The sequence below is a fragment of the Scardinius erythrophthalmus genome, assembly GCF_964197995.2.
Source record: "Scardinius erythrophthalmus genome assembly, chromosome: 19".
Classification (NCBI taxonomy): domain Eukaryota; kingdom Metazoa; phylum Chordata; class Actinopteri; order Cypriniformes; family Leuciscidae; genus Scardinius; species Scardinius erythrophthalmus.
The window spans coordinates 3,500,117-3,520,660 of NC_138239.1; the positions used below are offsets into that span (position 1 = coordinate 3,500,117).

At 36.3% G+C, this 20,544-nt stretch overlaps 1 protein-coding gene across 1 annotated transcript in view; it reads right to left on the minus strand.

Moving 5' to 3' along the window:
• Window positions 1-3,181: 3,181 nt before the first annotated feature.
• Window positions 3,182-20,544, minus strand: part of plcb4a (phospholipase C, beta 4a) — a 62,918-nt gene continuing 45,555 nt past the window's right edge. The window contains exons 26-38 of the mRNA XM_081347874.1: window positions 17,856-18,060; window positions 17,685-17,773; window positions 17,167-17,296; window positions 14,327-14,379; window positions 14,150-14,215; window positions 13,898-14,013; window positions 12,080-12,155; window positions 11,806-11,981; window positions 9,214-9,315; window positions 8,043-8,100; window positions 7,867-7,953; window positions 6,343-6,379; window positions 3,182-4,010 (exon numbers count right to left, since the gene is read on the minus strand). Of these exons, the coding sequence (XP_081204000.1) occupies window positions 3,925-4,010; window positions 6,343-6,379; window positions 7,867-7,953; window positions 8,043-8,100; window positions 9,214-9,315; window positions 11,806-11,981; window positions 12,080-12,155; window positions 13,898-14,013; window positions 14,150-14,215; window positions 14,327-14,379; window positions 17,167-17,296; window positions 17,685-17,773; window positions 17,856-18,060 (1,281 nt within the window). The 3' untranslated portion in view covers window positions 3,182-3,924. The remainder of the gene's footprint in view (window positions 4,011-6,342; window positions 6,380-7,866; window positions 7,954-8,042; window positions 8,101-9,213; window positions 9,316-11,805; window positions 11,982-12,079; window positions 12,156-13,897; window positions 14,014-14,149; window positions 14,216-14,326; window positions 14,380-17,166; window positions 17,297-17,684; window positions 17,774-17,855; window positions 18,061-20,544) is intronic.

A 20,544-nucleotide genomic window follows, 5' to 3' on the forward strand; every position in this document is an offset into this window, starting at 1 on the left:
TTAGGACCCTGAGTGATCCCATTGGTTCAACAGACTTTTAATGGGTAGTATATTTAGCACCAGATTAACATTCCTGCAAAATCACGTTATGATTTATTTAGTTTAAAATGCGTTATAATGACCACTAATGTCTTTTAAATTACATGGTTCATATACTAGCATATAACTAAAGCTATAGGTTGTGACATCAAGCATTTCTCATTCCTTCTGTTTTTTAGTTATCTTATGTAGTTATCTTAGCTTATATTATATTAGGCATGTTTTTTGCTTCCAACATAGTTCCCAATTACATGTTTCAAATTAATGATGTTTGTGTGTACTTAGCATGACAATTAATTTATTAAATGTATTATAGTAGCCTATTATTATATACTATACCACATTACTATTAGTGTAAAATTAATTTTAAATTACTTTTACAGAACATAGTATGTTGCAACAATCCTTATTCTTATAAAAAATGCATTTTGTGTTTGTTTTATGCATAGGCATTCATTTTATATTTCAAGCATGTTGCTTGTGTAATGAACATCATGCAATATTTAAATAGGTTATAATTAGTCAAAACATCACGATAACTTTTGATCAGGCATTACCGCCTGGGTCCTAAAGGAGACACAATTCCTTGGGGGACTCGATTTCTCATTACAGCGGCACCAGGGAAACGTTGATTTATGCAAATGTAGAGCAACTTCCTAGCCTGACGTCGTCATACTCAGATTCTAGTCAGAATGTGAGTCTGATACTGCTCCATTGGGCAGTGATTATGGAGCGTTTCAACCAAATCAGGAAAGAAAATGACTTTGCACTCAACTGGATAGATAGTAAGTAACGTATGTTCTTCATTCATCTTTCCGTTCAACAAATGCCTTGATCGCGGTTCTCTGTTCCTCTTTTAAAATTAATGCGCCGTCGATATCTTCTATAACAGACATGATGGCGGCATCTACACATCTCAATTCTCCAGCGGCAGCCATCTTTGTTGTAAAAGAATTCAACCCAAGTGCTCGTTGGTGACGTGGATGATTACGTTACTGTTGATCATCTGTCCATCATTGTATAAAGTCCGCCCTGACAATTTGATTGGTCCGAACAGCTCTGGTTTGAGCATAGTTGCTCCACAACGGATCAAGTCCAGACCGAACTTCCCAACCTCAAACGTTGTGGGCGGGGCTAAGTTCGGCTGGCCTCCAGGCTAGCAACTTCCAGGAGCGACAACCAATCGTAGTGAAGTCATTAGAGCACGTGATCCGTCACTACATCGTAGAGTGTCGTCTGTATGATGGAGGAGAAGCTATTTTAGAGGTCAGTAACTTTCCTATTATTTATGGTATATCTCTGTGTTCATACTGTAAGACTGAAAAAACTGGAAGAGAGGGCAACTCTCTGAGAAAACAAAGAAAAATTAACATTAACAACTCTCTCTTGTGAAGTTAGCATCACCATTCGAGACGCAAGTCTCACCTCAGAATCATCCTAATCTACATCTCTTTCGCTCTCCCCCCACTCCTTCTCTCTCATGCTGAGATCACCAAAATTCACCCAAGAATCTATATGGTTTAATGTGAATAATTATCATACAGTATTACACATGTTTGGTATCATTTGAAATGTCTCAGTGCGACTGGTACAAAGGTCTCATTCCCAAAAAAGTAAACCAAAAAGGTAATAAAGTTTTTAAGAGTTTAGAGATAACTTGCACACAGAGGAGGGTTTGTCTAACAGGCAAATGGCATCCTGCTCTCAAAAGGTGTAAACTCAATGCAAATTCCCATTGTTAGCAAATGTTTCCATGTGAAAGACGTTTCTGTCTCAGTCTGAGTACTGAAAGAAATGCAACAAGAGGCTCAGGGCGATTTGTAATGAGATCGGCCCATAATGCTTAGTGTCTTTCAGACACTCAGCATCATGTATTTCTTGAGTCAGGTACATCTTTTACTCTTTATCTCTGAGCATTTGATGTTATTGTATTGATTATCTTTGAACTGATTATGAAATTGGCATGATACATTTACCTGACATAATAAATTGTTACGTTTTAATTTGTTCTGAATTACTCTGAAATTATTTACTTTAGTAGATTACTTTGTATCCATTGTTACCGCAAATCTGCGTCAGATTAGTAACAGACTAGTTTCCAGTTTTGAGTTGATCATAAGGCACACCAACTGCGATTTTAGAGTTAATATTTGGCACTAATTCAAGTGTACTCGGTTTCCGTTTAGGACAGCAAACTGCTAAATAGGGGGAGTCTTACCTTTTTAATGTAATGTTACTTTAGTCAAGTGTACGTGGCAAATCATGGCATGACCGGCTTATTTGGTCGGCTTATATCTGTAGCAGTGGTCATGACCTCTGTCTAAAGTGTACAACCGAGGGGGCTATACAAAAATATCTTTGATTGTGTAAGTGTGAATGCGATCGTCTAAGGTATCAGCCAATTACCGATTTCATATATTGTTTAGTGACCCGAAGCTGGCGAGTTTGTGACCTCGTAATATTAACGGCCGGTGTGAGGAACCTGTGCGACTTTGGGACCCGAATGAACGATTAATAAGAGTAAAGAGTTAAATAGAACAATCAAATGTATTGCTAAACTATTATATAAATGACCAATAACAAATTGCCATTCCAACCTAAATTCGAGGTTGTGATAAAATGGAGTCAGATAAAAGCTTAAATGGAGTCAGATAAAAGCTTAAATGGAGTCAGATAAAAGCTTAATTGGAATCAAATTACTTTGCCACGCGGAAAGACAGTACCATGCAGTAAACCTTCACCCGTTTATCGGAAACTGATGTCGGACCGATTGGGCAGGCCTTACAGTACGGTTGTTCTCGCTGTGCTCACTCCGAGACTGAATCGTTTCGTGAACACAGATAGACCGGCGCTTGAACTTTCACCACAGATAAACAGCCGCGATGGCGAAGAACACTTGCTGTTTCTCGTTTAATATTAAGCATTTTATGCAGTGACTGGCAGTGCTTTCACTTCTATTGGTTGTCTCTCCCAAAGTCACTCTTCATTTGCATAAATTTAAACATATCTTAACTCTGTCTAAGATGAGACTAGTGTGAGAAAATCACTTACTATTGTACTATTATACAATTTTTGTTTCTGTGGTAATCAGCAGCGAGTCTCGAAGAGCTTCATCTGTAATGAACCTTGAACTTCATGAAGTCATTGAGCAGATGGATTTTATCCAAGAGACATTAAGAAATAAGGAACTTCACAAGCATTTCAAAATGTTGAAGAAAGAACATTAAGGATCAAAACACATAGTCTACCAGTAAAATTACATTATGGTAAAATAGATTTTCTATCAATGCAACACATGTACAAGTATTTTGCATGATCTTTATAATATATCAGTGTGAAAAACAGTGTTATTTCTAAAGTCTCAAATACATAATTTATATGTTGCTGTTTATATTTTACAGCTATATTCCACTGTAGAGGATATTTAAAATCAACATGAAAAAGCATTCATAATTAAATTTTCTCAGGTAATGGCATATTTACAAAATATATTTCTGAATATACAAAAATAAATTGATTGTGTGGTAAAAAGTTGGCGTTCTGTACCAGAAGAGCTATCACAGGTTTACAACCAGGGTTAATCCAAGTTATTATATTTTGTAAAAGACTTTTATTCTTTATAATAATAGGCACTGGTGAATCATTCACAATAATACCAGGAATGTCTCTTTAAAAAATAAATATAGTTGATTTTAATTTCATGTTGACCTTAAAAGTTATTGTAAAGCAAAGATCAAAATCAAATGCTAAGTTTATCTGTTTGCTCATATACAATATTCATAAATATTTCAACATTCATAAAATGTAAATAAATATGAAGCAGACATCACTAAAACAGATCCTATGTGCATTTAAGAGTGAAAAAGTGCGTTTACGGATGCGTTCTCACTGTGTGACCTCAAATGAGCCGTGAGTTTGATTGGTCGTCAGTCTGTCCTCTCTTGTGTCCTCATGTGCAGAGTCTCTTTGGCCTGTAATGACAGTGAAGTACATTAAAAAAGCCATGTTATGCCATTTTACAAGGTGTTGATGTTTTTTGTCTCTACTAGAAAAGGTTTTCCTGCTTGAATGTTGATTATTTTCCTCATATTCTCCATTGTTGCGGCTCCTCTCTTCCCAGTCTGTCAGTAACGCTCTGTTTAGTTCCTGTCTCTATGAATCCCTTCCTTCTGAAAAGCACACTGTGCTCTGATTGGTCGGCTGGATCAGTGTGTTGTGATTGGTCGAGCACTTCGAGTGTGTTTGGGAAATGTCCCGCCCCTTACCATAACCGCCAGTTTAACACACTACTAACTAACTCAACCAGGCCCCGCCCCTTTATTCTGCGTATTAATTATTATAATGAGGAATATTGTGACGTGTTCATTCCCGGAAGAAACTCAAGACTACAATGGAGGCGTTTCAGGGAGTTCAGAAACACTGACACTGATATAGAGAAGAACTGGAGCTTTTTCATGCTCAAACAGCAACATTACACACTAAAGAGAGATGAACATGGGAAAAGGCATGATAGGCTCTCTTTAATGTGGAATTACAGTGCCGGCCTCTAGAGATAATGCTATCGAGAGAGACCCGGGATATAAAAAGCCCTGGATTTCACAAATCCAGTTTATTGAATGACATCTCAACATGAGATGTGCACTGGGGAACAAACTTTTATGTATGGAGGATATTGCAAGCTCACAAACAACATTTTGAAGTTGGTCACATGACACGTCCTGTGTTTAAGTTAGATTAGGCTGGTCGGGAAGCGTATTATAGGACTCTGCACCAGCCATCAGTGGAAATGTAAAGTGACGTTCAGCGTTTCCTCTGGTGATTGTAGTAGATGAAGTGGATGGAAAATCAACTAATTTATGCACTGCATTTAAATCAACAGCAAAAGAATCAATCCTCCAGCAGACAAAAACATTTAAGATGCACAACCTCAGTCTTGAGCTGTGAACATTGTCTTGTTTTCCAGAACAAATATCTAAACATTATTGAATCAAGATACATTTACTTGAGTAGTCATGTGACAAGTCTTGTATGTAAAGAAAAAAGACAAATATCTAAACTATCTTGAATTAAGTTTATTTTTATGACCCTATTGGCGGATATTCTTTTCTTGTTTTAATCAAAAACTCGCTTCATTTTGGTACATTTTTCAGAAAACAACACTTCATCTCTTAAAGGGGTAGTATAATGCCATCTTCACAATATGCAAAATAAGTATCTGATGTCCCCAGAGTGTGTGTGTGAAGTTTTAGCTCAAAATACCCCACAGATATTTTTATATAACATGTTAAAATTGTCACTTTTTGAGGGTGAGCAAAAACGCACCGTTTTTGTGTCTGTTCCTTTAAATGCAAATGAGCTGCTGCTCCCGGCACAGGGGGCGGAGCTTCAACAGCTTGTGTCCTTTTACCTCACACACACATGCACTGAAAATTTCAAAAAATGTTAGCCTTTTATGTTCAAACCGGAGTCAGACAAAGATGGAGAGACTCAAGAAGAAGTGATAACATGTAGAAGCAACAGGCCTTTTATGTAGCTTATGTGTAGTTATCTTCTAGTCATTGATTAGCATATTCTGTCATGATAATCTATAAATCGCGTTCAGGGGGCGGGGTTTATGTAAATTCTAGGGTTAGTGATGTCACTAACTCGGGAGGAATGTGGTGTAGTCTCTACCAGCCGTTTGTTGTAGTCCTTAAAAAGTGATTTCTGTAAAAGCAAATATCTCCCTTTGCTTTGAACTTTGAGCGTTGTAAGTGTTGTATGAAATCATAATCAACCACACCTTTAAATGACTTTGCTTTTCAAGTAAATATATCTTGCTTTAAGAATGTTTAGGTATTTGTACTGGAAAACAAGGCAAAAATACTTTCTTCAGTGAAACCCAAAAGGTGAACATTTGGGGTTATTTTGTCCTTCTTGGATCTTGACAGAACTGAGTGAACTCAGAACAAAGAAAGTCAAAAGGGTTTGGAATGGCATGACGGTGAGTAACTGAGGAGAGAAGTTTCACTTTTGAGGTACAAGAGGCAAAATTCAGTATTCAATCCATTTTTTCCACAGTTGTTTATAGCATGAACACGCACTGACATCTCCAGATGACTGCAAGCGTCCTGACGGGCAAAATAAACAGAGAACCCATGAGGAACGGCTCGACCGCGTCTGTCTGCTCAGTAGTCTGTGAACGTGCGGAGGACGAGCAATAACTCACACATGTGATGGACTGGACTTCCATACGGGGAGAAATGAAAGAATCATGGGAAAGGGGAGGCGTTGTAAAATTGATTTAAGAGAAGAAAGTCCTACCTTGGCATTGTGATTTTGCATAGCACGAGTTCAACAGCTAAATAAAAGAGCAAAATAAAATTCATGGTGAGTGATATATTATATCCACATGACAGTTTCATGCATCATCAAACGGGTCATTCCTGCTATGCAATATATTGTAATGCCACACTATTATATATATCTTTAAAAATATTTTTAGCCCGTAATTTCAGAACAAAACCATATTAGTAATTTATTAGGATTTAGAAATATTCCTAATGTTTCTTTTTTTTCCATTTCAAAAAATTTCTAAATGATCAGCATGATACATTTTTTGCTAAAAAAAACCTTTAACACTCAATCTACGACATGCCTTCTGTCGTCTGATTGATAGTTTATACTTTTTTTAGCAAATAAAAGCCTTTTAGTGTAACTATACAAACGTCCACCTTCAGCTTCGTCTTTTTGCTGTGAAATCTGCACTGATTTGATCAAGTCAACATAAGAATAACTTTAATATTGTTACCAATATTTCAAGATCAACACTTACTGGACTGAAGCAGCTTCAGTTTACTTGATTGTCCTTATATTATTTTTTAGTAAAATCATGTTCAAATTTGTGAGACTCAGATATGATCATCAGGCTTTTGAGGAAGGTTTATTTGTTCATCTCTCAATCATAATTATATTGCATTGCATTATATGTTTTAAAACTACAGAGATTTGATCCTAAAACTAAGCATTTAAATTCAAAATGTATTCATTAATAAAATGTATTTACATTTTATTCCATTTAAATTAAACTCATCTTACTAAGACATTATTGGCAGATATCGAGGGATGACTGATATTATTATGCTTTTGATGTCAGTAGTCTGTTATTAAGATCTCATTGATTTACATTACATGAATTTTATCTAACTTTTTTGTCCATATAAATATCAGCATCTGCACCAAATAGCATATTTTCTGCTCAGTTTGTGCCTCTGAATAAAATGAGTTTGTTTCCTCCATATTTTCACTATATGAGCCATAAAAGCCTGATTTATCAAATATGATACCCCACAAAAACACATATGCATACTTAAAGATTTTTTTTTTTTAAATATTCTCTAAAGTTTCAATAAACTTTTTCATTTCTTATATCAAGCTTTACAGGGTAATCAGTTTATATATATATATTTTTTTTTCTGTTTCCCTATATCACTTTCCATCCTCAGTCTTTTGTAAAAATAAAAACATCAATTAACATCCTTAATGACATCATCTTCAAGGAAGTGACATCATTTTGCTGGGAAATCAACATCATTATCAATGATCAATGAATTCAGTGGTGTCTTGCGATGTTGGTTAACTGGTTTGCGCCTCTAAAACATTTATCCTGTTTGATCAAATCAACATTTCAATAGATTAAAAATATGAAAGAGAAGTCTGAGCGCTTCTGAACGTCTGCTATACTTTTATATGGAAATACATCCTTAATTACAGAAGGACATTCATTACGTGGAGGTTTCAGAGTTGAAATAGTACAGCGCAGCAGGAACGACCCAAACACTGAAATACCTCCTCGTTGTGTTTCTCCAGCCTCTCGAGTTGTTCACGCTGAGCCGCCTGGAGCTGCTCGCTCTCTTTGGACTGTTTCATGGCGAGCTGTCAATCAACGCCCATGTTCATTTACATAATTAGAAACATGCATTCGGAAAAAAAACACACATCTAAAGCAAGATTAGAATCATTACCCTCTTTCTTTCTGTAAGAAACTTCCTTGTGTTCGTGCTGTTGAGCTCTCGAACTCTCCTGCAGAAACAATATCAGTGGAGTTATGGAAACTTTTAAAGCCTAGAAGTAGATTACTGCTTATAAGTTATGACTTTTGATCATAAGGTGGCACTGGCTTAAACGTTTGTGGACTAAGTGGATGATGACAATGATGACGACTAAGTTTCATTATAATATGCTTAAGCTTTCCCAAAACACACCCTCAGTTATTCATGGTGTTTTCAATTTATTGCTGCAAGATCATGTTCCATGAAGATATTTAGTACATTTTCTACCGTAAATAAATAAAACATTTATTTCTGTGAGTGAATGCAGCACAATCGAGAACATAAAAGAACAACTTTAAAGGAGATTTTCTCAAAGTTTCGATTTTTTTGCACCCTCAGATTCCAGATTTTCAATAGTTGTATCTCAGCCAAATATTGTCCTATTCTAACAAACCAAACATCAATGGAAAGCTTATTTATTCAGCTTTCAGGTGAAGACTTTCCTGTAGCTCAAACAGTAGAGGTTTGGCGCTTGCACTAACAAGATCATAGGTTTGATTCCCAGGGAAAGCGAGAACTGATACAAATGTTAATGTGTGCCTTGAAATGCAATGTAAGTCGCTTTGGATAAAAGCGTCTGCCAAATGCATAAATGTCAGTATAAATCTCAATTTCTAAAAAAAAGGCACATTTTGTGAAGTTTGGTCTATAGATTGATGATATGAGGCTTTTTTTTGTTGTTGTCTTAAATTTGTAGAAGTTCATTACGGTGCAAAAACATTTGGTTTACCTAAACAAAAAAAAGTTTAAGGAAAGTTTAATGTCAACATATCGAAGCATTGTGGAGATGGGGTTTATTTTCCTGAATGACACATGTACTGTACGGTCAAATTTGGAGAGAATAACAAGAAAGGTGGAATGGTGGAAACTAGTGAACAGAACATCACTGACGCAATCAGCGAAGAATAGAATAATAGTTCTAGATGGTGTTTTCCCAAATTATATGGATGAAATTGCACAAGATGGTTCTGTTTGGTCATTACATTGTAATAGCAATGTCTCAAAAAACAAGCAAAGCACAAAGGACAGTGCAGCTAAGGTAACGCTGGTGGTGTGATCTGTAAAGGGAAGCGGTTGTTATTACCGTTCGCGCTCAGCCTTGTTCTTTATGCTTCTGTCTTGACTGATGGCTTTGCTGCTCTCCATTGAGGTCTTCGCCTGGTTGGTTCGCAGCTCTTTACTCTGTCTGGAAGAGGAGACGGAAAATCGTTCCATTATACAGTTTGCCCTACGATGTTAAAAGTAGGGCTGCTTTATACGATTATATATTTATAAATGTCAACCACTTGAGATGTTAAAAAAGAAAGTGTCCCATGCAAGTTTTGTACATATTAGTGTGAGTAATTTATGAACTCAATGTGAGATTAATTTTTTTATTCGAGTAACACTTTAAAATAAGGTCCTAACTATAAACTAAAATTAACAATGAGCAATACATTTGTTACAGTGATTATGTTAGTATAAAAATACAACTGTTCATTGTGACTTGATGTTAGCTCAGGTTTATTAAATTACATTAACAGATACAACTTTTGATTTCAATCATGTATTAGTAAATGTTGAAATTAACATTAATTAAGGTTAATAAATGCTTTTGAAGTATTTTTTATTTTTGGTAAAGTGTTACCGTTATTTGTAATTGATGTTTTGCTTTGAGTCCATCAAATTCCTAATGAAAAGGAAAGTAATCAAATGAGATTAAGTATTTAATACATGTCATTATACATAAATACAGTAGACATTATCACATAGTTATTACATATATTAACTATTTTTATTTTATTTTCAGAAAAAATAACTCATTTGTGGGATTAGTAATAATAAACGCTTGATAACTCTGTGGAGTTAATGTAAAATATACACAATAACAGAGAACAAAACAGCAGCTGCAAGAACAGACACACACACACACACACACACAGACACACACACACACACACACACACACACACACACACACACACACACACACACACACACACACACACACACACACACGTCGTATGGAACAAAAGCCCATAAGAAACGCACACAAGGGAGAATTCAGTAAGAATGAACTGCACCACTGATAGTGCTGTTTAGCAAGCATAGACTGCATTGTTTCAGCACTCCATTCACTAACGGAATTATGCAAATCAGGTAATGCCACAAACATGCCTACAAAATTAGTGCTGCTCACACTTCGCATGGAGCAATTCCCCACAATACAGGCCGGATCTGACGACAAACGCCGAAGGTGCGCCTGACTTCACATCTGGATATATCCATCACTTAATGAATCAATGCTGACATGATCAATAGAAACTGTACACAGATGTTAATTGCAATTAGCAGGCACACAGCGATGTCCTCTGTTAATCAGGCACGCACTGTTCGCATAGAAAGGAGGAACGTGTGCCCAGAAAATAATTAAGCTGACTTCATTTAAATGCACGTCACAATCAAATACACTGTAAAAAAAATACTTTTGCAAGTTTTAAAAAGTTTATTGGCGGATCTTTTACAAGACCACTATTTTCAGTCAAAGTGTTACTTGCAGAATGTTTGTATTATTTGTGAAATTTACTAGTTTTGAGTGAAAACTTTCAATGCCATTTATATATTTTTGTGTATATATGAAGGCATATAGTGCCTAGTTAAATTATTTTGTGGGTGTTATTTGAAGACGCAGGGTTTTATGCTGAAAAGTGGCACTGAGGTGCAGCTTTTATAGATGAATGACATAAAAAATATGTATACTGTACCGGACAAAGGTTTGGAAACTATTACTATTTTTAATGTTTTTGAAAGAAGTCTCTTATGCTCATCAAGCCTGTGTTTATTTGATCAAAAATACAGAAAAAAAACAGTAATATTGTGAAATATTATTATAATTTAAAACAATGGTTTTCTATTTTAGTATATTGTAAAATGTAATTTATTCCTGTGATCAAAGTTGAATGTTCAGCATTATTACTCCAGTCTTCAGTGTCACATGATCCTTCAGAAATCACTCTAATATGATGATTTAGGATAAATGTTGGAAACAGTTGTCCTAATTAATATTTTATTATGGAGCCTTTGATATTCTTCTCAATTATTTATTCAAAATAGAATTCTGACAATATAAATCTTTACTATCAATTTAACACATCCTTGCTGAATAAAGAAAGAAAGAAACATTTACTGACCCCAAACTTTTGAACGCTAGTGTATATTGTTACAAAAGATTTCTATATTAAATAAATGCTGTTCTTTTTTAACTTTTTATTCATCAAATAATCCTAAAAGTAGTATCACAGGTTATAAAAATTATAATATAATAAAATATAAACGGTTACCAAAATTGATTTAACAAAAAAAAAATCACATTAGAATGATTTCTGAAGGATTGGGCAACACTTTAAAAATAAGGTACTAAATATTAACTAATATTAACAATGAACAATACATTTGTTACAGTATTAATTAATCTTTGTTTATATTAGTATAAAAATACAACTGTTTACAACATTGTTAGTTCATGCTATGGAAAAAACATTGTTTTAAATTGTAATAATATTTCACAATATTACTGTTTTTTTCTGTATTTTTGCATAAGCATAAGAGACTTCTTTCAAAAATATTCAAAATAATAATGTTATAGTAATAATAAAAAAAAATATTCAAAGTTTTGCGGTTCTCCTCTCTGTCTCACCTCTCATGGACGAGTGTGAGTGTGTGTGTTTGCTGGTCCTGCTCCAGTAACATCAGCTTCCGGAGCTGCTCACACTGCTGGATCACGTGCTGCTCTCTCACAGCCTGCTCTTCAGACGAATGACATTTGTTCATCTCAGCCCATTCAGACGCGTGAGCCGCGACCACGTCCTTTACCTGGCGGACAGCGACACAACGACATTTTGTTGTAATATTCAAATTATAAAACAAGAAGCTGGAATGTGAATGAAGCAAATGAAAATTCAACTCAATACCTTGGATTTGTGATTTGTCGCTACGGTCTTAATTTGCCTTTCGATGTCTCGGCTCATTTCAAGGCTGTAACTTTCACTGAGGATGAACAAACAATGAGAGCGTGGTCTGGCCTGCACTCCGAATATGACTGAGAAGAAGCTGTTACACTTAATGTTCTGGCTTTGTTTTACAAGGGTCATCACATGTAGATCTACAATGATTCAGATGTAATTGGATAGTTGGCCTGTCAATAAGTTTCCTACAGTTTATTTCTCTAAAATTAACAACTATTTTAAAGAACATTCTGTGTTCTGTGTGGTTCTATGTGACCCTGGATCACAAAACGAGTCGCACGGGTTTATTTGTGGCAATAGCCAACAATACATTGTATGGGTCAAAATTATCCATTTTTCTTTTATGCCAAAAATCATTAGGATATTAAGTAAAGATCATGTTCCATGAAGATATTTTGTAAATTTCCTACCGTGAATATATAACACATTTATTTTTGTGAGTGAATGCAGCACAATCGCCAACATAAATGAACAACTTTAAAGGAGATTTTCTCAATGTTTCGATTTTTTTGCTCCCTCAGATTCCAGATTTTCAATAGTTGTATCTCAAATATTGTCCTATCCTAACAAACCATACATCAATGGAGAGCGTATTTATTCAGCTTTCAGATGATGTATAAATCTCAATTTCGAAAAATTGACCCATGTGACTGGTTTTGTGGTCCAGGGTCACATATAGTATGCAATTTCATCTATCTATCTATATATGTCTATCCATCCATCCATATATCCAGGGTTTGAAATGATTTTTTTCACTTTTTCACAGTTACCGGCCATTCAGAACTTCTACTAGCCAAAAAAAAAAAGAAAGAAAGTAAGAAAGAAAAGTAATGAACCAGATTACCTTCTTCATGTGTTTTCTGTTAACCAAATGTTTTTTAATCTTCGCTATTGCTTCAATGCAAATGAACAAGCGTGCCGTTATTTGTTGTGTAGTGACGTGTGTGTTCAAGTAATCCAGATATGAGCAGATTCTGCGCAGTATGCTATATTTAATATATCATGATTAATCACGAGTGGAGTATTTGCTCTAAATCTGCACAGATTTGGCTTACACAAACTTCTCCAGCAAAGTGAGTGAACATAATAAGTAACACACCAAATTGTCCAGTGATTTTACAGCGTTACCCGATACAGTTGATTTTTACCCACATTTGGCGGCTGTTCATTTCAAACCCTGCATCTATCCATCCATTCATCCATTCATCTCACACACCTTTTCATCCATTCATCCATCCATCCATCCATCTCACACACCTTTTCATCCATTCATCCATCCATCCATCCATCCATCTCACACACCTTTTCATCCATCCATCCATCCATCCATCTCACACACCTTTTCATCCATCCATCCATCCATCCATCCATCCATCCATCCATCCATCCATCCATCCATCTCACACACCTTTTCATCCATCCATCCATCCATCCATCCATCCATCCATCCATCCATCCATCCATCCATCCATCCATCCATCCATCGTTACACTCAAGAATATGCCAAATTTTAGAAGCAAAATGAGTTGAATGAGTGAATGCCTTTTTATTATGATTATATAAATGCTAAAAGATAATGAATTGCATCCAAAAACCACCAAAACACTGATTCAGACAAGAGGAAAATTCACATTCATATCTGTGCCTGAAGTGAAGAATTTTTTTTTTTTTTTTTGTAAACCTAAAACTTTGATGTTGAATAATCAACTACTTGACAACCTGTATGAAGAGACAAGTGTAATGAAAAACTAATATCACATTCACCTCACTTTCTTGCAGCCTTTTTCGAGTTGCTTCTCCAGCGCTTGCTTCTCTTTATCATGTTGAGCAACAATTCTGTCCACTTGAGCGCAGTGGGAGCTCTGCAGTGCAGCGTGTGCCTGAAATAGGAAGCAGGATTGTCTTTGTGTCCGTGCTGTCAGTTTTCCAGCCCTACAGGCTTCAGTGTCTGTGACACTTCGGCAAAGTGTTCATAATCAATTCAGTGAACTCAAGGAAACAAAAGCCTTCGGTCACCTTCGCATGCTTCTTCTTCAAAGCCTCCACATCCTTCTGCTGCTTCTTGACTAGTTTCATGTAGGTCTGCGGAGAGGTTACAGAAACATGAATGTCGCACTTTTCATATTTCACAGTTCAGCGATGCATCAAATGCTTTATTCTGTTTCCGACAGAAACGTCTGGTCGGGTTGTTACCTTCGTTTGCTGTAAGTCATCGATGGTCAGCTGAGGTGTGAGAATCGATACATCTAGGTTCACAAAACAAAATGCAAATGTAAACTAATGAACTGATTCTGAGATGTTTGCTTCAGTGCAATCTTTTAAGACGGATGCATGATGTGTGATTTTTTTGCCACAGTTTCGCCTTTGGGAATTTCAGGGATTATGAAAGATGTGTTTTTTGCCACAGGTCTTGGATTGCTTGTCAGTGTCAAAGTCTTTAGTTTCCTGAGCTTTTACCCAAGATCTCACTGGAGCCATTTCTCAATCTGACAAGCAACAAGAAAACAGAAAAAAAACAAAAAATCATACAGTCCACATGCCGAAACAAGCTAATGATTTGAAATGCATGAAGATTAAAGGGGTCATGACATGGATTTGTTTTATTATTGGAATATGTTCCTTGATGTTTAAAGTTTTTTTGCACAAAAACAAAAATATATATGAGGAACTTCGTTCTGACCTTCTGTCTGGAATGATCCTTTTTTAAGGTGCGGCTCCATTAAGGCATTTATGTCATTGCATAGGAAACAGTATCAACGCACCCTCACTATTGCACATGAGTAAGAGTTTTGAAAACATTATCCATATATAATAAGTGGAGTATGTTAGAAACTGATCGCGCATCTGTATACTGTATCAGTGTAGACAGCATCTGTGATTATAATGGCTTCTGTTTGCTTGTGACACAACCAGTGTAGTCAATGTCAGCTGCCAGTGGGCGGGGCCTATGCTGTGATGATGTAAAACTATTGGTCGATGTCTTGCTCTGAAGGCAGTCATACATGAATGTATTTGCCCGTGTGACGTCACAAATCCCACAATACCAGAACAAGTCGTTTTTGAGGCTTGATTATATAAATGCTTTGTTTATAATGAGCTGGACATTTTGATCTGAAACAAGTAAAAGACAAGATCAAGGCAAATTAGATTATTTCGTGTTATGATCCATTTACAGGTCCACCAACCAACTCAACTTGATAAACTACCCATATTTATATATATTTAACCCTCAGAGTTCGGAGATCACGCCGGCGTGATCTGCTCGCTTTTTTCCTTATGAGTTGAATTGAGACCCGAAATACTCTTTTGACTTTGATTTTACAAAACAAGTTTCATACATCAATCGATTCTGTTAAATGTGTATTATTTTTGTGTATACTCACAATAAAAACAAAGTGTTGTGCTTTTTGTCAAATAAAGAAAAATAAACACGAAGCGAGTTCTGCCTTCTCTCTGCCAGTGTAGTCCATTCTGAAACGCGTCCGAAAATGAACAATAACTCAGCGAATACTCAGTCAAACAGGCATACAGTCACACAGGCATGAAGCTTGAATTCTCTTCTTTTTAATGAAGTAATTTATATAAAAAACAAATATTCTCATCTTGTGAAATCTGTATTAAAAGAGAGCGATTCCAGTCGAGCTAATTACATCTGATTCAGATGTAATGTGACTCCGCCCACGGAGAGCGCGCGCTATTCAAACGCAAATGACTGAGGCAATCCGCGCAATCCTGTGAACGCCCCCATATCAGCGCGAGAAAACACACAAGTTTATTCAGATCATTACTTGTTTACACCGTCTTGCAGCTGTGAGGAATAATAATGGAAAATGTCCCTCAGAAGTGCGGGTATATCGAGGAGCGAGCTGAGGAATACTAGTAAGTTTTCCCTTCTCACGTGATTCACGTGGGTTTCTGTTTTTGATGAATGAACGGCAGAGATGCGCGCTGTTTACCACAGCTCGCAAAAAGACAGTTTAAATTTAAATCGCGTGTGTGAATGAATGATGATGTTTCAGCAAACTGTATTGCTATACTGAGATGAGAAAAATCGACTGAAATATGCTGAAATAAAATGTAGGCTATTTGTATAAGCAACGTATTAAACTGCAAATTAACAATATGCCCTAATATTTCATGAAAACAACGTTACAGTCAGGCGAAATATGAAAGTAATGAATACATGGATAAAATGCAGGCCTATATCATTTTTTTTTACAAAGAAAGAGTACACTTGAAATATTGTTGAAATTGTAATTATTGTTGTAATTGTAACCTTTTAATAAAATGGCAAAACATATTTACAAGATAGATGTAAGCAAAATCTTAAATGGTCAATATAAGTCTTCTTCTAAATATATCTTTTGTCCTTGTATTGTGGCTCAGTCAGTGTCACACCTGAATGAATGGCTAATTATGCAGAGTCATTATGCAGAGTGGGTGTTCTAAGTTGTAAACCACTCCTCGTTCACGCCCCCTCGCATATTGGCTTTCCAAGCAAAACCTGTTTTACATCAATTTAAATCAATGTATTGTTTTATGTGAACGATAAAGCAAGACTATTTTCACATAATTTTGAAGAAAAAACACTAGGCGAGGACATCCATTATTCAAAAGTCTTATTGACACATATTTACTATGTGTTTTGTGGCCTTATTTCAGAAATTTTATTTTTTATTTTTTTCAATAACCATGCATAAACATTATTCTCTCAAAAATGAAAACATGTACATACACATGGCTCACATATTATGGTAGCCCTGTTTGTGCTTTATAGAGTGAATTTACACCTTTGCCATTAATATGTTTATAAGCAACTGAAAAAAGCACAAATGTCAGGGCATGTCAGAACATCTCAAGGGCCCCAAAAACAGCCCAGACCCCAGAGGGTTAATATATAAAAATTATTAGTTCAAAAGTGATCAAATTATCTGATTAACACATTCATGTCATAGCTCTGTACTCTTACAGAGTGATTTGTGTATTTTTATTTCTCCTAAACAGAGTCACTGCTCATGCTCTTTTATAGTTACCCTCTTTGGGACAGGTGACCATGTTTTGTCCCAGTTTCCCAGAGTCCTTCTGCGGCGTCATCGAGGCCGAATTCACTCTCCGTTTCTTATTCCCCATCCAGCGGTCATTCGGCACATCAGCAATATCTGACTGAATAAACACCCAGAATTCATTACACAACATCATTCTCCTTTCACAACATGGAGGGGAAATAAATGACTGGATTCTGCATTATCTGAAGCAAGAGTTATACTATTTTAATAATTCTGTCAAAACATTTGTGCATGTAAAATTAAGTAGCCAACATGTGTGTCAAATAAATGCACAAGCGAGAATGCCTGAAAAATCCCATCAGAAGCTATCAGGAATATCTCTGTGCCACAGAAACACATTAACGCTGAAAGTTTAATGATAGCAGTCGATTGGTACAGATCAGCGAGTACATGAAGAACTGATTAAAGTACGAGACTTCGAGACTACGAGACTAATGAACAAGACTTCTCAAGGTTTTGTGTGCATTAATGATACAGATGCTCACCGTCTCAATGCCCATGGCTCTCATTTGGTCCGTTCTTTTCTCACAGACGGATAAGAACTTCTTGGGATCAGACAGGGCATCTACAATAGCTGAAACGAGAAGATCTGGCGGCGTAAAGACTCGTGATGAAACTCAATGAACTTGTTTTTTTGATCACGTTAGAGTCCCTACCTCCGAAGCCGTCAGGCACGTATGTTTTGAGGATAATGTTGCAGAAGACGGTGGCCAGAGACAGAGGTTTGTTGTACTCATTTCTCAGGGAGATGTGCCTATAGCCAGACTGCAGTCCATCCAGCGGGAGAATCCGCTGTCCGATCAGTTTACCGTTGTCATCGTACACGGCCACCCGGAGCACCGCCAGATCCGGCAGGATTACCTTTGGGATCGAGGCGTTTGTGTGTTATTTACTCTGCTTGTGCTTTTGACTTAGAGGAAGGAGTTTCAAAAGCAAAACGAGAGAGACGGCGACCTAGAATATTAAATAATAAAGCTTAAAAGCTGAGCGAGTATTTGATGACAGAATTAACATTTTTGGGTCAAAAATCCCTTTAATACCCATTTAAAACCCATTCATCTCATGGCATTATTTATGCAGTCGTAACTGCAGTGTGAATGCATTCATGCCAGCTCCGATCTGCAATAAATGGACTGTAAATATATAGAAATACTAATTCAGATGCAGCTTCTGAAAAAATAAAATAAATAAATTCATGGTCGTCGTAGCCGAAAAGTTTGTTTGTAATAAATGTTGAATCAAAATATTTATTTTTAAAGTTACTTTTTGAAATGTCTATTTGATGTTTTTCTCGTTTAACACAATACTTACTTTATGTTATTATATTACTTTATAAATTTTACTTATTATCTTTTGGAGGAAAATTAATTTGTGATTGCTTTGATTAATTAATCGGTACGCTTAAATAAATAAGCCAAGGATTTTGCACAATTACCATTCTTTTTTTAAATACAGTGTGCTTATTATATTTAGGTTTGCTTTATTCATTATTTATCCACCCTCATATTTTTTCAAGGGAACACAGAATATTACATAAAATATTTAAAACTTAAATCACATTCAGATTCAAGAACTCCACATCTGATGCAGAACATTTTTTTGTTATGCATGTCGTAACTAAAAACGATGCACCTGTTTTTTGTGATCTTTTTATTGAAATTTGCTACAAAGTAACATGCATAATTATGCATATAATACAAAAAATAGCACTTTACAATATACAATTGTTTTTTTATACAGACAAATGAATAAAATAAACTTGCCTTGCCTAATCACACAAGTGTGAAGGCCTGTTTGCTAGGTGATTTGCTGAATCTATACTAAATCAGATTCTGCTTCATGGATCACATCTAATGGCTCTGTTCCACATATGTGTCCCTGGATCACGTCACCAGTCACGAGTCGCACGGGTTTATTTGTGGCAATAGCCAACAATACATTGTATGGGTCAAAATTATCAATTTTTTTATGCCAAAAATCAATATTAAGTAAAGATCATGTTCCATGAAGATATTTTGTAAATTTCCTACTGTAAATATATAAAACATTTATTTCTGTGAGTGAATGCAGCACAATCGCCAACATAAATGAACAACTTTAAAGGAGATTTTCTCAATGTTTCGATTTTTTTCCACCCTCAGAATTCCAGATTATCAATAGTTGTAACTCGGCCAAATATTGTCAAATCCTAACAAACCACACATCAATGGAAAGCTTATTAGGGCCCAAGCCCTGAAAGGGCGAAGGCCCTATTGTTTCCGTAAGGATTATTTTTTTTTTTTTTCTTTTTTTTCTTCATTATTTTTTTTTTGCCTTTTTGCCACTTTTGGGGCCCTTAACATGCTCAAAAACTCTTGAAATTTTGCACACACGTCAGAACCTGCGGCCATCAGGGCCGGGCTGAAGCTGGTACTGGGGCGTGGCAGGGGGGCTCGACAGCGCCCCCTGGAATGGGGTCCGAAAACTTGGTCCATAAATCAAACACGCTTGCATGTAATAATATGAAACTCAGTACACATATAGATCTCATCGGGCCGAACAACTTTCGTGCTCTAAGTTTTACAAAAGCCCAACAGGAAGTCGGTTATTATACGTTGTTTGGAAAACGCATACAATGGAATGTGAAATACTCCTCCTAGGGATTTCATCCGATCGCCACCAAACTCGGTGAGAATAAAGTCAAGACATTGAGGATGAATTCTTGCGAACGGATTTTTGATATCTCGAACGGTTTGGCCGTGGCGAGGAAACGAATTTATGGCGAATAATGGGACACAGGAAGTGTGTTATAACTTCTGCATACATTAACTGATCTTGATGAAACTTCAGCAGTGTGTTCGTTGTAAGAGGCCGATCACATGGATGTGACTATTGTGAGTCAAAGTTATAGCGCCACCAACTGGCAGCAGGAAGTGTGTCACTTTCAAAATGCTTTGAAGTCACCCTCTTAATTTTACCCGATTTGCTTCAAACTTTATGTGTATAATGTAAACACAGGGCAGATGTAGACCTGTGAAAGGATTATTGATATCTTAGATACTGTTGCCGTGGCAACGCATCAAGTTTTAATATTCTTTTCGGATGCGTTTGAGACTCTTAACATGCTTGAAATTGGATGAAACTCGACAGACACATAACACGTATTAGCCAGTAGACATGTGAAAAGTTTCAGAAACGGGCGTGGCAGGGGGGCTCAACAGCGCCCTCTTGAACAGGGTCTGAAAACTTGGTCCATATATCAAACACGCTTGCATGAAGTAATATGAAACTCGGTACACATATAGATTTCGTCGGGCCGAACAACTTTCCTTCTGACAAGTTTCACGCCAGCCCAACAGGAAGTCA